The 16,031-nt window shown below is 50.1% G+C and overlaps 1 protein-coding gene across 1 annotated transcript in view; it reads left to right on the top strand.

The window, feature by feature from the left end:
• DOC2A (double C2 domain alpha) overlaps nucleotides 1-16,031 on the top strand; it is a 930,537-nt gene that overhangs the window by 142,315 nt on the left and 772,191 nt on the right. Inside the window, exon 2 of the mRNA XM_085618777.1 lies at nucleotides 5,996-6,287. Within this exon, the coding sequence (XP_085474903.1) occupies nucleotides 6,005-6,287 (283 nt within the window). The 5' untranslated portion in view covers nucleotides 5,996-6,004. The remainder of the gene's footprint in view (nucleotides 1-5,995; nucleotides 6,288-16,031) is intronic.

Consider the following 16,031-nt stretch of genomic DNA (forward strand, 5'->3'; position numbering starts at 1 on the left):
ACGGAACAGAAATGGTAGGGCAGCACAGGAGAGAAAAAAACTGAAAATATTATTTACCTGCCGGCCGCCGCATCTCCTCCGTCCTTTTCTGTTCCTGTCAACTTCCAGCAGAACACAGTCTTCCAAACTCCCTTAAACCAATCAAGACGCTGCTCTGAGCAGTGCCTCGATTAGTCTGAATGGCCTGGTTTGCTTCTCAGACAGTGCCTGGGACCGTTCGCCACCTGGCTGTTCAACAGTCTGGGTTGGAGAAATGTTAAGTAAGCATGTGAGTTTGGCCATCCTACGATGGCCAGCCAAACCGAAATACGCACTTATGGTGCCAACCAGTCCTCCACCTTGCTCCCTTACGATAGCCCAGCCTTGCCCCGCCCTAGACTGGCTCAGACCTGAAAAATAAAATGATAATAACATTGTATTATCATCATTGTATTTTCCTTTTTGCACTGCTTAGAGAGCAGTGGGGCGACACTCCTCCACCTTAATGGAGGAGCTGCCGCTGATCATGCAGAAGGTAGAATGGTGGTTTCACTGTCATTTGAAGCAGAAGACAAACCAATGACCACTGGAGCCAGTGTAGAACAGTAAGAATCAATGAAACACTCTCCCATTGGCTCTTAATCAGCGTCTGCGGGAGATGGGGAATTGAAGTAAAGGCATAAAACTGATTTTGAGGTCACCGGAGTGACAGGGCATCCATTGCCCCTCCCACCTCACCTTGGGACAAAGAATAGAAAAACAGAAAGATGGCTTTTGATTGGGAGGCAATACAATCGACCCATGGACAACCCAACTTCTCACAGGGTAGTCTGTGATCCATCATTAGAATCAGTGGTTTGGAAGGGGATGGGCATCCCCCACCAGAAGGACGCTGTCAACCAACCACTCCACTATGACAGTTCAGATCACAGGAGTGGCCTAGAGGAGATGCCAACGTTTTACTAAGCAGGAGTCCAGTGACCCAGAAGAAACTGAACCCAGGTAATGGCTGACAATGTATTTTAAACCCAGACTTTTACCATTAAAAGAGGTGTTTGACAGGGTTGCATCGTCACCCCTTTTTTATTTATAATGTATATTAGGTGCCTGGAAGGGGTGATGTCTAGTAGCGGCTTAGATGTTCTGAAGGTAAAGGGTAGGCCTAGTCCGTGCTTTTATGTGCTGATGACGCAGTTTTGATTGCTCACACTGCCAGATGCTTAAATCGACTTTTAGATTCATACATCTTTTTTATGATCGAAATGGATCTTTCCATCAATCATAAGAAATCTCATTTTATGGAGGTTGGGCCAAAGAATACAAAAAACGCCAATTTTGTAACTCAGGGACAATTTTTAAGCAGAGTGGAAAATTGTTCCTATCTGGAGATTCTTTGAAATTCAAATTTTAGTTTCCAACCCCTGATAAAAAAAAACGCTGGGACTTTAAAGACAGCTATTTCTGTCTTGAACAACTTTGTAATCAGTTGGGGCGCAGGCCAATAAACATAATGTTAGAACTCCACATGGCAACATATGGGAGTGAGATCCGGGTCTTTGCATCTATTCACCCTATCCAGGTGACTGAAAATAAGTTTTTAGGTGTTTACTGTCAGTAGGCCAAAGTACCATATATGAAACCCCCATAAAGGATAGGGCACACATTTTATTTCTGATTTTATTCGATTGTGTCCACTCTTATTCTGGTGTTCAATCTGGCATAAGGAGGAGTTAGAGTTAAATCGATTGATTCTCCGGGATTGTTGGTCCTTAGATAATGCCCTTTATATTCCCTGGCTTAACCATATAAAATCCTGCTTTGAGAACCTAGGGAGGCCTAGTTCAATTTTCAACCCTGAATCCATTGTAAAAACAGATGTTCGTTGGGTCTGGCAGACGTTCTCCTGCTGGGTGGCAGCCGAGTGGGCGTCTACTGCTGTTACTAAGCAGTCTATGCAATCATATATCATGGGCAAATCAGTCGGGGAAATTAAGCTGTGTCTCCTCCTGGATTTGCCCAAACAAAACCAATGGTGCTTAACCTGTTTTATGCTTAGTATTCTTTATCAGCTTTTGTTACAAAAAGGTTTATGGTATAAGCCAACCTGTGTGCCTTACTGTACCTGTTATGATATTTCTGTGTGTGACACCATGCATCTAGTGCTTGTTTGCCCCAGATTCTCTTCCCTGTGCTCCATGTATATCAGGCCTCTTCTGCTGTCAATGAACTTTAGACAGATTAGGCCTGCTTTTTTGCATTTACAATTGTTAAGGACCCCAAAACTGTGTTTTTGTATATCTAGGTTTCTGGCTGTTGTTTTGTGCTAATTGTTAACTACAGGCTTCTTTTCTTGACACTATTGCTCCTTATGAGAGACTGTTGTGGTATTATTGCACTTAGATTGTTTTTATGCATTGTTTGACTTGGCAAAGGATTTTAATGATGTACATAAAGATCTGTTGTGTTTACATGTATACTTATATGATTTTCATGAAAAATTTAATACAGTTTGTTAACCAAACTGAACTGACTGACATTGTGGTGGCCAAAAAACTCTGAACTCAGACATTGACAGGCACATTCCTGTGAGAGAAGCACATTTGAAAGAAGAGTCTTAAGGACAAGTACTTTGTCCATCGTTTGGGACACCCTTCCCAGCATTGTCTACAATCTGCCACCAATGAAGTGCACATGGCTGCAAACAAGACATTTCTGTGTTCATGAGGAACCTGTGTTTTGGAGAGCTTCGCAAACCCACTGCATGCTGTGGAGCACATTAGGGTGACTAAAAGGGCACACATTAGCCAGTTGTCATGGAAAGGAAGGAGCAGAATACCATCCTTTAAGATGGCAGCAACCACCAGCGCAAGTGCCTTGGGAACAAAACACTTGGAGTATTTGGCAAGGTGAAGGATGAAAGGCACAACTGGTAAGGATCCATTTCAACCGCAAAGAGTAGACACTGACAAGAGCTTGGTTGAACCATTAGTTGCAGTGACAGGTGATCAAATCTAGAGAAATGAGGAGGACACCTGACTCAGGAGAAGGATAAGGAACCAAAGGGGCCCTCTCCTGAAAGACTTGCTCACAAACTTGTTGATCCCTACTGGGTTTGAAGCCCCCCTGTTGGCTCTGGAACGAGAAACAGAATGGAGTGACATTCCTTGCCAGTATACCCTTGCGGGTGAGATGCACGTTATGCAAATAAAATATAATTCAGGGCTCTGACCCAAGGCTGACACCCAGCTGTTCATCGTTTTTTTCAAAAGAGAATGAATCTCATTCCAAAGTACAGCCACGCTGATCAGGCACCGCAGCAAAAGAGTTCAACTGAACCTGGGAGGACAAGGACAGTTGGAGAGTTCAATGACATATTCTGAGATGACCTATTGAGCCCAGAGATCTTGAACCGTCTTCCAGTCGGTAAAAATGTAAAATTACCCCTCATCACTCCCCCTGTAGGCAAGCCATAATTTGGCTCCAGGAATGGGAGGTGGATAAGAGGGCCTTCTGGCCAGTCTCCATCTAGACATGCAGGCAGCAGGAGATGGAAGCCTCTGAAGTTCTTACGGTGGACCATAAGCCATCAAAGGTTGCAAAAGACAGGATACAACTTACTCCAGTGGTGCCAGGTCGATACAGTCCAGACTCTCCTGGGTAGAATAATGTAAGGCTCGAAAATCTTTCGGGAGTCCCTGAGCAGCGTAGGTGGCATAGGCTATAGCATGCAGCAAAACATTCATTGTAGAAAAAGAGCACTGAAGTCTGTCTTGGCCTTCAGGTCTGACAGGTCCTGTGCTGTCCACTCTTCAAATGCCACGAAGGGGACCGAAGGAAACGCAGCCTCAAACTTTCCACTGGGTCTTTTTTTGGTAAGAAAGCAAAAGAACCAGCACATTATTCCTTTCCTTATGAAATACAGTCCTATTGGCCTTTTGTAGAGGGAGGGCATCTGATGTCTTAGTATTGTATTGAAGCAAAGTCCTCAGGCACTGCAATCACAAATGTGGTCTGTAATTTGGGCCAATACGTCCTTCCTCAGGATCAGGGACTGAAAACACCATGTGCTCTGTAATTTGAGCCACCACGTCCTGCAATTGTGACTAATGGACATACTTCCCACGAGGCAAAGGGACCATAGGCTCTATAGCATTGAACGCCCAACCCTGTTCTCTTCACAGTTGGCTGGTCATCATGCTGAGTAAAAGCAGCATCACTCATGGGTTAGAACTTACTGCTACATAATAAGTGGAGGGAATCCTCAGCTTGCAAATTCAGCTCTATGTTGAGTCACTCCCCTGTACATTTTCACAACAAGCCTCACCTGCTTTTGTGACCCTGATCCTAGCATTCAGGTGCATATTTACAAGGAAATGACAAAGCGTGGAGCTGCGGCAAATTTTGCAACTCCACGCCATTTCCAAAATGCAGGGATGTACTGTATTTACAACAGTACGGAGCACCCCTGTGTTTTCCCTAGCACTGGCGCTAAAAATAACTGCCTAGCGTGTTGGAATGAAAATGTTTTCGTTATTCCTGTCATTGCATTATTCTATGTAAGTTAGTATTCGCTGCACCATTTTAAGTTTTGCCGCCATTTTGAACCATGATCAAAACTAATCCCTGCTTTCTCATCAAATGGCCTGTGTTGAATTTTGTTTTTTCAAAGGTTAGATTTTGCTTTGCGAATGAATACACTGTTCTTATTAGTGCATACCTTTCGCACTAGATAGAGGTCTTCTCCCACCAGTCTAGTGGCTGGCATGGACAGAGTGACCTTGAGTAGGAGATAGTGTGTGCCCGGCCTCAGAATCAAAACCTATCCTTCTGTACTTCTTTGTTTAGCTGCACCTGCTTGGAAAATTCCATTATGAGCGTGCCTTCATTGGTTCTGAATTGGACATGATGTATCTCCATGTTTGCTGATGTCAGTCCTCTCTGTAGCACCCCTAAGCGACTGGGCAGACGGGGCTCAGTTCGAGTATATCTGAATAAACATATATTGGTTTGTATTCTCTACTATCTGACCTACTCTTCATTTGATATGGAAGGCTGAGCGGTGGTCACGAGTGACCCTGGTGACCCTGAACGGGTCACTTCCTTCAAGCGCCAACGCAGACACCCTTGTGCCATAGTGCAAGGGTGCCTGCGTAGCAGGGAATGATTGTTTATGTGCAGGAAGTTGTCTCTTCTTGCACATAAACAATCAATAATGCATTTTGCTCTTTCTATGTGTGCTGCTGAATGCGCCATTCTAACACCTTCTATTGCATGGTTTTAGTTCTTGGTGCTGCTTCAGAATTACACCTCCTTGTAAATCTGGGGCAACGTCAAAAAGCAATGGGTGTGGTGGGGGAACGCCCAACGCAACACCGATTGCACGCAGATACCTGCGTGAAAGGATACCATATTTACAAAGCGGCGTTAAGCCACAAAAAGTGGCTTAACGCCACTTTGTAAACATGGTGCAGGGCACTGCGCCACTGGAACATCAAAAAAAAGGATGTTCCGGTGGCTCAATCCCCTTCTTATTATGTTTTTTCTTTGTTTATTGATATGTAAACATTGACTGCTCTTTTAGATATTTTGACCCCAAGCTTTGAAATTTTCTACCTTATGACATAAGCAAAATTAACAATCATCTTGGTTTTAGGAAAGGACTGAAAACCTTCATGTTTTCTTACATTTGGTGATGGATATGATTGCATTTTGTTGTGTTGTTGCTTGTTTTTTCTTAAGGACCATAAAGATAGTAGTGTGCTCATATAAATTACGTCACATACCAATATGCTTCAAAGCGTAAGGGCTGGGAGGAGAAAGATTTGAGAAACAGGTTATGTGGGAAGTTTTCTGCACTTGAAATTCCAGATCTGTAATAGACCTCATTGTTGGGCAGTAAGAGGGTGCTTAATCTTTCAACGAAGGTTTGCGGCAGCTCAGTGGTGTTACGAATACTGTATGTCTTCATTTCACTCAAACCCTCACCAATGGTCTTTCTCTCATGGTCCTTGTGCAGGACGCATGCATGACCGTGCGCAAAGGGGAGAAGATGGCCATCACCATCCAGGAGCACATGGCCATCAACGTCTGCCCTGGACCCATCCGGCCCATCAAGCAGATCTCAGACTACTTCCCGCGCTGCCACGGCCTGGGCGCCGACGGGGCCCGCTCGCCCACAGGACCCACCGACCTCTCGCCCCTCGACATCTCCCCTACTGGAAGGCCACCAGCTTTTGACCCCACCGCGGACCCTGATGTGCGCATGGAGGAGGGCACAGAGATCGATAGCTATGACTCAGACGACACAAGTAAGTGCCCAATTTACCTCCTCGTGGGCTTGTTTTAAAGGTGGTGGGCCTATGTGCATGTGTGTTCATGGGCAGAGAAAGTGAAATTAAAGACTAAACTCTTGTGCTCCATTTTTCTCAAGGCTCATTTCTTGAATATTCTTTCCTACTTCCCTATATTTCCCTTACATTTTCATTCTTCGTTCCATCTTTTCCATCTTTCATTCTTTCCACTATCCCTTACTTCCTTCCTGCCTGCACTCTTTAGGCCTTTCCTCTCAGCCTTGCTGCTACATCGCCTTATTTCTGTTCACCAATACTCCCTTACTGCCTCCATCAACCACTTTCTGTCTTTGCTTCATCCTTTAATCCATTTATTCCTGCCTACCCCCCCGCCTTTTGTCCAGTGCTTCCTTCTTCCTCCAATTTGTTCTTTGTTCTTTCCTTCCACTTCCTTGCCTACTTTTTCTATATTCTACTTACCTTCAGACAGTTCCTTCTTTCCCAGTCATTCTTAGGTATTTCCTTCCTTCCTTTGCCAGTCCTTATTTGGTCATTTCATTCAATTGTACACAAGCTCCTTTATTCATTCGCCCTCCCTCTCAATCTTCTAGGTTTAATCATTTTGTCACCGCCTTCCATACTATTCCTTTGCATCTAACTCGCTCCCTTTTGCTTGGTTAAGACATCCTTCATCTTTCCCTGCATTTTCACTTTCCATCCTCCCCACCCCCTTCACTCCTCTCTTCTTCTGCCAAGCCCTCCGCCTCTGCCACTCGACCCACTCCCCCAGGGACCCTGACTCCGGTGTGAATGAGTGAACAGACAAATCAAGTTAAGATGCAGCTAATGGAATACTACAGTCATGCAGAACCTGCACCAGCAGCCAGAGCACCGAGGGGAGGAAGGGTCTGCGGTATCCAGCCTTGAAGAGCACTGAGAGAGAGCCCTGCCGCAGACACTGAGGGAACCCTGCCGCAGACACTGAGGGAGCCCTGCCGCAGACACTGAGGGAGCCCCGCCGCAGACACTGAGAGATCCCCGCCGCATACACTGAGGGAGCCCTGCTGCAGACACTGAGGGAGCCCTGCCGCAGGCACTGAGGGAGCCCTGCCGCAGACACTGAGGGAGCCCTGCCACAGACACTGAGAGAGCCCCGCCGCAGACACTGAGGGAGCCCCGCCACAGACACTGAGGGAACCCTGCCGCAGACACTGAGGGAGCCCTGCCGCAAACACTGAGGGAGCCCTGCCGCAGACACTGAGGGAGCCCTGCCGCAGATACTGAGGGAGCCCCGCCACAGACACTGAGGGAGCCCTGCCGCAGACACTGAGAGAGCCCCGCCGCAGACACTGAGGGAGCCCCGCCGCAGACACTGAGGGAGCCCCGCCACAGACACTGAGGGAGCCCCGCCGCAGACACTGAGGGAGCCCCGCCGCAGACACTGAGGGAGCCCCGCCGCAGACACTGAGGGAGCCCCGCCGCAGACACTGAGGGAGCCCTGCCGCAGACACTGAGGGAGCCCTGCCGCAGACACTAAGAGAGCCCCGCCGCAGACACTGAGAGAGCCCCGCCGCAGACACTGAGGGAGCCCCGCCACAGACACTGAGGGAACCCTGCCGCAGACACTGAGGGAGCCCTGCCACAAACACTGAGGGAGCCCTGCCGCAGACACTGAGGGAGCCCTGCCGCAGATACTGAGGGAGCCCCGCCACAGACACTGAGGGAGCCCCGCCGCAGACACTGAGAGAGCCCCGCCGCAGACACTGAGGGAGCCCCGCCGCAGACACTGAGGGAGCCCCGCCACAGACACTGAGGGAGCCCCGCCGCAGACACTGAGGGAGCCCCGCCGCAGACACTGAGGGAGCCCCGCCGCAGACACTGAGGGAGCCCCGCCGCAGACACTGAGGGAGCCCTGCCGCAGACACTAAGAGAGCCCCGCCGCAGACACTGAGGGAGCCCCGCCACAGACACTGAGGGAGCCCTGCCGCAGATACTGAGGGATCCCCGCCGCAGACACTGAGGGAGCCCTGCCGCAGACACTGAGGGAGCCCTGCCGCAGACCCTGAGGGAGCCCTGCCGCAGACACTGAGGGAGCCCCGCCGCAGACACTGAGAGAGCCCCGCTGCAGACACTGAGGGAGCCCCGCCACAGACACTGAGGGAGCCCTGCCGCAGACACTGAGGGAGCCCCGCCGCAGACACTGAGGAAGCGCTGCTGCAGACACTGAGGGAGCCCCGCCGCAGACACTCAGGGAGCCGCACCACAGACACTCAGGGAGCCCCGCCACAGACACTGTGGGAGCCCTGCCACAGACACTGAGGGAGCCCTGCCACAGACACCGAGGGAGCCCTACGCAGACACCGAGGGATCCCTGCCACAGACACTGAGGGAGCCCTGCTGCAGACACCGAGGGAGCCCTGCTGCAGACACCGAGGGAGCCCTGCTGCAGACACTGATGGAGCCCTGCAGCAGACACTGAGGGAGCCCTGTCACACACATTGAGGGAGCCCTGCCGCAGACACTGGGGGAGCCCTGCTGCAGACACTGAGGGAGCCCTGCTGCAGACACTGAGGGAGCCCTGTAACACACACCAAGGGAGTCCTGTTGCATACATGAGAGAGCCCTGCCGCAGACACTGAGGGAGCCATGCGCAGACACTGAGGGAGCCCTGCCGCAGACACTGAGGGATCCCTGCCTCAGACACTGAGGGAGCCCTTCCGCAGACACTGAGGGATCCCTGCCTCAGACACTGAGGGAGCCCTTCCGCAGACACCGAGGGAGCCCTGTCGCAGACACTGAGAGAGAGAGGGCTTCCCTGCAGTCATCTCTAGAAGGCCATGCCACAGCCAATGAGAAAGAGATGCCAGTGGAAGTTACGGAGAGGGAGCCCCGCCGCAGTCACTGAGAGGCAGCTCTGCCGTAGTCACTGAGAAAGAATCCCGCCACAGTCTCTGAGAGCCCTGTCATGGGCACGGAGAGACACTGCCAGAGAGTCCTGCTACATTCAGTACCAAAAAGACCCGCCTCAGCCACTGAGAGTCCTTTTCCGACAAACCCGTTCTCGAAATTTTAAAGACTAAAGGCATTTACCACATTCAAGGATCAAACCTGGACAATACCCTTCATGTCGAAAAAGTTTTCTCTGTTTGTTTTTCCTGGGATGGCGGCGATCCTCCTCTCCATGCTTTCCTTTACTGTCTTTATTAGAAGATAACCCCACATCACTCTTCTTTTCCCACCTCATCTCCCTCTCTGTGCTACCATTTTAGGTCTCCCCTACAGACAGCCTATATATAGCTTTCACTTTCTGACGGATCATTCCTTACCATTTGCGGACTTTCTTTTTAATCTCATTTGCTTTAATCATATTCAATGACTTTCCTTCCGTTTCTGGTGTTTTAACCTCCTCTGAGCATAGCATACCACTCATTTGATTCGATGAATTTTATTCTTCAGCGGCACAACACCAGAAAACTACTTTTTCGGTCTCGACAAAAAACAGCTTTACCTGTCTGTTCACCAGACCTATTGTTTCCAATATCCATGAAGCGGGTCCCTTGATCATGAGTGTATGGCTTTGTTGTACATGTCAGTTTTCTCCTCTTCATTCAGTGGCTTTGCTCCCTATTTGTGTGTTTGTGCCGCCCAGATGCATTTCGATCTCAAAGTGTTCTGATTAGTTGACATGTATTTTTGCACTGCTGATGCTTGTACTCGGGGAACTATGTTTTTATTTTCCCTTAAACATTCTGGGGAGGCATGTGTCTTCTTGCTTTCATCCCATCTTCCTTCACTTTGCCGGTAGCTCTTCTGTCTGGGTTGCTTCCTCCCTGTCCGCCCCAGCTCGTATGTTACTGCCCCAGCCCAACTCATTCCACTCGATTTTTAAAAAGCCCCTCTCCCCCACCCCTGCTACTTTGTTGCTCCCCCGCCACTCCCTGCTTCTTCCCACCCTTCCCTACCCCTCTCTCAGGAAATGTTAGTTTCGATGATTGCATGGAGTTCATCTTAAAATCATTTTTAACCCATTTCAAGACTTTCGCTCTCAGGTGTGCAAGCAAAGTCATGCGTCGCAGGCACACAGAAATGGGTTGTTATTATTTGAATAAACGTATTCTAAATGGGTTTATTCAAATATCACAAAGTAATCAAAGATGGCTATCGTAGTCGGGGGGAGTGTCGCTGGTGCCAGAGCCCAGGCGTTGTCTCCTAAACGTGTGGGAACCCAATGACCTTAACCGACAGGCTCAGAGCTGGGCTACGCTGGGGATTGTGCTTGCTAAGCGGAACATAGCTCAGAAATGGGGATCGGGAGAGGCACCGCTGCTGTCTGTATGGGGAAGGGACATGGATAGGGCTATGCTGGCTGAGAGATCGGTGTTCATCGGGCGGGGGTGTCCACAAAGATGGCTATCGTACTTGCGTATGCATCCATGGCTCCCATCTTTCAATGCATTTGTAATGTTTTAACATACCCATTCAAAGATGGTCGCAGCAATTCCATCGCACCCCACCTTCACAAAATTATCAACCTCTCCTTCGAGACCGCCACTTTCCCTGAGAACTGGAAGCATGCAGAGATCAACGCCCTACTGAAGAAACCCAAGGCGGATCCGAGCGAACTCAAGAACTTCCGACCCATCTCCCTGCTCCCATTTCCAGCAAAGTTCATCGAGAAGATAGTTGACACCCAGCTCACCCATCACCTCGAAGACAATAACATCCTGGACCCCTCCCAATCAGGATTCCGCAGCAACCACAGCACCGAGACCGTCCTCATCGCCGCCACAGACGACATCAGGATCCTTCTAGACAAAGGCGAGACGGCGGCCCTCATCCTCCTGGATCTCTCCGCCACCTTCGACACCGTCTGCCACCGCACACTACGCACACGACTCCAAGACGCAAGGATCCGGGAGAAGGCCCTGGACTGGACCACCTCCTTCCTCTCCGGCAGAACTCAGAGAGTCCGCCTCCCCCCGTTCCAGTCCGAGGCCTTCGAGATCATCTGCGGCATCCCACAAGGATCTTCCCTCAGCCCAACGCTGTTCAACGTCTACATGGCACCACTAGCAGGCATCGCCCGACAGCATAACCTCAACATATTCTCCTACGCCGATGACACGCAGCTGATCCTCTCCCTCACTAAGGACCCTCCCACCACCAAATCCAACCTCCACCAGGGAATGAAGACAGTCGCCGACTGGATGAAGGAAAGCCGACTTAAGCTGAACTCAGACAAGACGGAGATCCTCATCCTCGGGTCCAACCCCTCAGCATGGGATGACTCATGGTGGCCCGCATCACTGGGGACCCCCCTGGCCCCCACCGACCACGCACGCAACATGGGAGTCATCCTTGACTCAAAACTCACCATGACCAAACAAGTCAACGCAGTCTCCTCCACCTGCGTAAACACCCTCCGCATGCTCCGCAAGATCTACAGATGGATCCCGACAAACACGAGGAAAACAGTCACCCAGGCCCTAGTCAGCAGCAGACTCGACTACGGAAATGCCCTCTACGCCAGAGCCTCGTCCAAGCTCATCAACAGACTGCAAAGAATCCAGAACGCCTCTGCACGCCTGATCCTCGACGTCCCGTGCCGCGACCACATCACCCCCCTCCTGAGGAACCTGCACTGGCTCCCCGTCGACAGGAGAATCTCCTTGAAGCTCCTGATCCACGCACACAAGGCACTCCACAAGACCGGACCAGCCTATCTCAACAGTCGACTCTCCTTCTACATACCCAACAGGAAACTCCGCTCTGCCGACAACGCCCTGGCCACGGTCCCGCGCATCCGTAGAACCACTTCCGGAGGCTGGTCCTTCTCCCACCGCGCCGCCAAGACCTGGAACACCCTCCCCCTCTACCTACGACACACCGAAGACCTGCTGACTTTGAGGAGACAACTCAAGACCTGGCTCTTCGACCAGTAGCAGCAGCACCCCCCCCCCCCCCCCCAGCGCCTTGTAACCCTTACGGGTAAGTAGTGCGCTTTACAAATTATATGATTGATTGATTGATGTCTATACGTTCAAGGTAGCTCTCTTGCACAAAACTAATTGCCAAAGTTGATTGTTTTTACGGCTGAAATCTACTGGCTTTGCCAATGCTTGTTGATTTTGCTTTCAGCACCCCATGGGAGTGCATGTATTTTCTTGTTCTCTCCTATGTTCACAGTTGTCCTCTTACATCCCAGCCCCATTGCTCTCCATATTGCTCCCCGTAGTTCTTCTGTTGCGTGCATTGGCTCTCCCCATCCGCCTCCGATTTTTTTTTAATGTAACAACCCCACAACTAGGTCCTCCATTAATAATCCTTTCCTCTCATGCCACTTTTCACCTGCTCCACTGTCAAACCCCATTCTTTTTTTGGGGGGGGGTGGGGGAGGGGAGGTTGGCATCTGCACTTGCTGCTAAGCCTCTCTTTTCTTTGAAAAATGTGGTGCAGTCACTTTTTATTCTTTTAAAATGCCACTCCAAGATGGCTGTCCACAGTCTTGGAATGGTAAATATAAACACAAAAAAAATGGACACAATATCAAGGTGGATGTGGACTATAAAATATTAAGCAAGATACTAGCGACACAGCTCTTGCTACATATGTCGACCCTGGTCCACGCAGACCAGACTGGGTTTATCCCAGGGCGTAACACTGCCATTAACATAAGACGGCTCCTTGCTGTTATTGACTCCAAAGAGTATGACAAACTGGAGGCAGCGGTGTTCGCGGTGGACATCGAGAAGGCCTTTCACAGCCTAGAATGGCCCTTCTTGTTTGAGGTCCTGTCAACAATGGGAATGGGGGAGGCTTCCTTGCATGGGTAAAGCTGCTTTACGCAACCCCTACAGCCCGAGTACGTACCGGGAACACTATTTCGCCTAGACAGGAGGTGGAAAGAGGCACGGGGCAGGAATGCCCCCTTTCCTCACTGTTATTTGCCCTTGCCATGGAGCCCCTGGCTTGCGAGGAGCGGGCAGGACTATAGTGGCTTGTGGACAGGAGTTGTGAGGCACTACATAGCTCTATACGCGGACAACCTCCTGCTGTTTCTCCGCAATACAGCTACAGAGCTGACGGGGCGCGAGACATGCTGGCGCAATCCGGCAGGCTATCCGGCCTTAAGGTCAACTGGCAGAAATCAAAATTGTACCCTATGACACCTAACAGACCCCTGACACCCGACATGGGAAGTCTACAGTGGGAGCCCGACTGCCTGCCATACCTAGGAGTAAAAATATACCATGGCTCAGCTGAATTATTAAAGGGCAACGTAGGCAGAGCGATACGCTCGATCCGGTTCTCTATGGATTTCTGGAGGACCTTGCCGCTCTCGGTGGCTGAACGAGTAGCAGTCCTGAAGATGGTGGCACTCCTACGGCTGTTCTACTTTTTCCGCACTCTTCCAGTGTGGATACCGCGAGCGACATTCAGGGACCTCTACTCAATGATAGTGTCCTTCCTTTGGGGGACGGGACGCAGGAGGGTAGCGCTGGCCACGTTGCAGCACCCCATGGCTGAGGGAGGCCTATCAGTCAAAGACTTTGAAGGATACAATATAGCAGCCCAGCTGTATTGGCTGATCCAGTGGCGAGCAGCCAGAAGGAACCCAGGCAGAGAGCAGTGCCCCTCGGCACCGTCCGCCACAACCCTTGTGAAGATAGTACTGCGGGTGCAGAGGAACTTGTCAGGAGATAGGGCAGAGACCAGAGTGGTAACGCGTTGTTGGGCCAGATACCTGAGGCGAGTAGGCGCTAGAACTCCTTATTCTCCAGACCTACCCATAGCAATGCTTCATTGCCTCCCACAGGGAGAGCACTGGGCGGGACTGGAGGATTGGGAAGAGGCAGGTCTGAAAGTGATGGGAGACCTATACAGAGATTCGGTAATGCTTCCTTTTGAAGAACTTCGAACAGACTACGATTTGCCTAGGGGCCAGTTCCTGAAGCAAAGAGCGCTCGTGCGGAGGATTGGGAAGCACTAAGGGTCCAGGCAATGCAGAGCCCCGAGTGCTTGCAGGATGCAGATATGTTGCACTGTTGGAGGGAATGATCAAAATGATCTACTGTCTCTATAAGGCAATCAAGCAGGACATGTAAAGACCGATGGACCGCCTACGATTGTAATGGGAGGAGGACTTGGGGAAACAGATCCCAGAGTAAGACTGGGACACGATAGTGGAAAGGACCTGAAGGAGTTCAGGAACACGCGGTTCAAGCTAATCAACTACTATGTGCTCCACAGAGTATACCTTACCCCGTCCCGCATAAGGCAGTACTTTGGAGTAGACTCCGCAGCATGCCCCAGGTGCGGGGAGAGAGAAGCCCACATACTACACATGTTTTGGGACTGCCCTATCTTGCATGCATTTTGGGAAGAGATACAATGCACAATAGGGGACGCCATCGAAAAGGGGTTACCGCAAACCCAAGACCACTACCTATTGGGATAGTTCCCACATATGGCCAAAAACAAAACGACAGGGAAATTTCAGGACCTCGCTTATGTCCTGGCCAAGCGAGAGATAGCCAGGAACTGGAAGACACCAAGGGGGCCGCGGGTGGGCACATGGAAAAAGGAATTAGAAAAATGGGCGGGGCAGAAGGAAGACTCTTACTCAGGGAACAAGACGGGTAATAGACCGGGTGAGAGCCTGGGAACACATAGTGGGTGAGTTAGCAGCTGACAGGCAGGGATCCAGTAGAGCAGAATCCCCACAATGGATAGCACAGGACCAGGAAGAGGGGGAGGCAAACAGGCGGGTCAGGGATAGATGAACTACTCCAGCACCCTGACCCAAGACAAGACCCATAATGAGCTAGCGACACCCGGCGGCCCATCTACTGAGAACCAACAGCAACTCAAGGGGGGGGGGGATGGGGGTTTCGTTCTTTGGCAGTTAGGCTAGATATGTACACAAGCATGGTAATGCATATGAGTGCATACGTTATCCGTAGCCACTATAGCAACATGACAAAGGTGTGCTCTTGCGTCGTGATTCTTGCATGTGTATTCATCATAATGCTTGTTTTGGTCGACGCTGTGCTACATCGGCAAACAAGATATTATTTTTTTTTGTTGCGTAAGGAAAAAAGATTCATTGCCCTTGATAATGCTTGGTTTCTATTATTGCACCCCTTAATTGTCACTCATTTTCTTCCTCCTTCCATCTTTATCTCTATGCAATATCTCTCACAAAAGATAATGCGCATTCTCTAGGGCAGGGTTCTAAAAAACGGCCTCCCAAAACCCCAACGGATCCCCTTCAAAGAAGTCGTACCTGCAGCAGCTCATCTGGCCTCCGCCACAAAGACTTTCGACCGATTCAAGCTGGCTCGCAAAGCCTCCTTCCCGGTGGTAATCTGATTAATTTATTCAACGGCGTATTTCACTTACAAGGCCATCAGAAAACAACACTCTAAGAGGCTTCGCCCAGTTCATATCCGTGGAAGGAAGAGAAGCTTTAGGACTGGGTCTGTCCTCCGACGGTAACCCCCCAGATTCAAAATAAAATCTATTTCGGCTTCCGTTCCTCCTAGCACCGGCCCTCAGTACACTACCTAAAAGGAAGGCACCAGAGCTTTTCGGAAACTGTTCAACGAGTCCATTTCTGTGTCATTTCCATTCTTATTCTTAGGCCTAATGTGCAATAATCGAGTGCTTTTTGGAGTCAAATAAGCGTTGCAATAGAGGTGAACTACAGATTAACTCTAATCTCTCTGCTGGTCATTCACTCTTCTCGCTGTCTAGCTGTTT

The sequence above is a fragment of the Triturus cristatus genome, chromosome 7, assembly GCF_964204655.1.
Source record: "Triturus cristatus chromosome 7, aTriCri1.1, whole genome shotgun sequence".
Classification (NCBI taxonomy): Eukaryota; Metazoa; Chordata; class Amphibia; order Caudata; family Salamandridae; genus Triturus; species Triturus cristatus.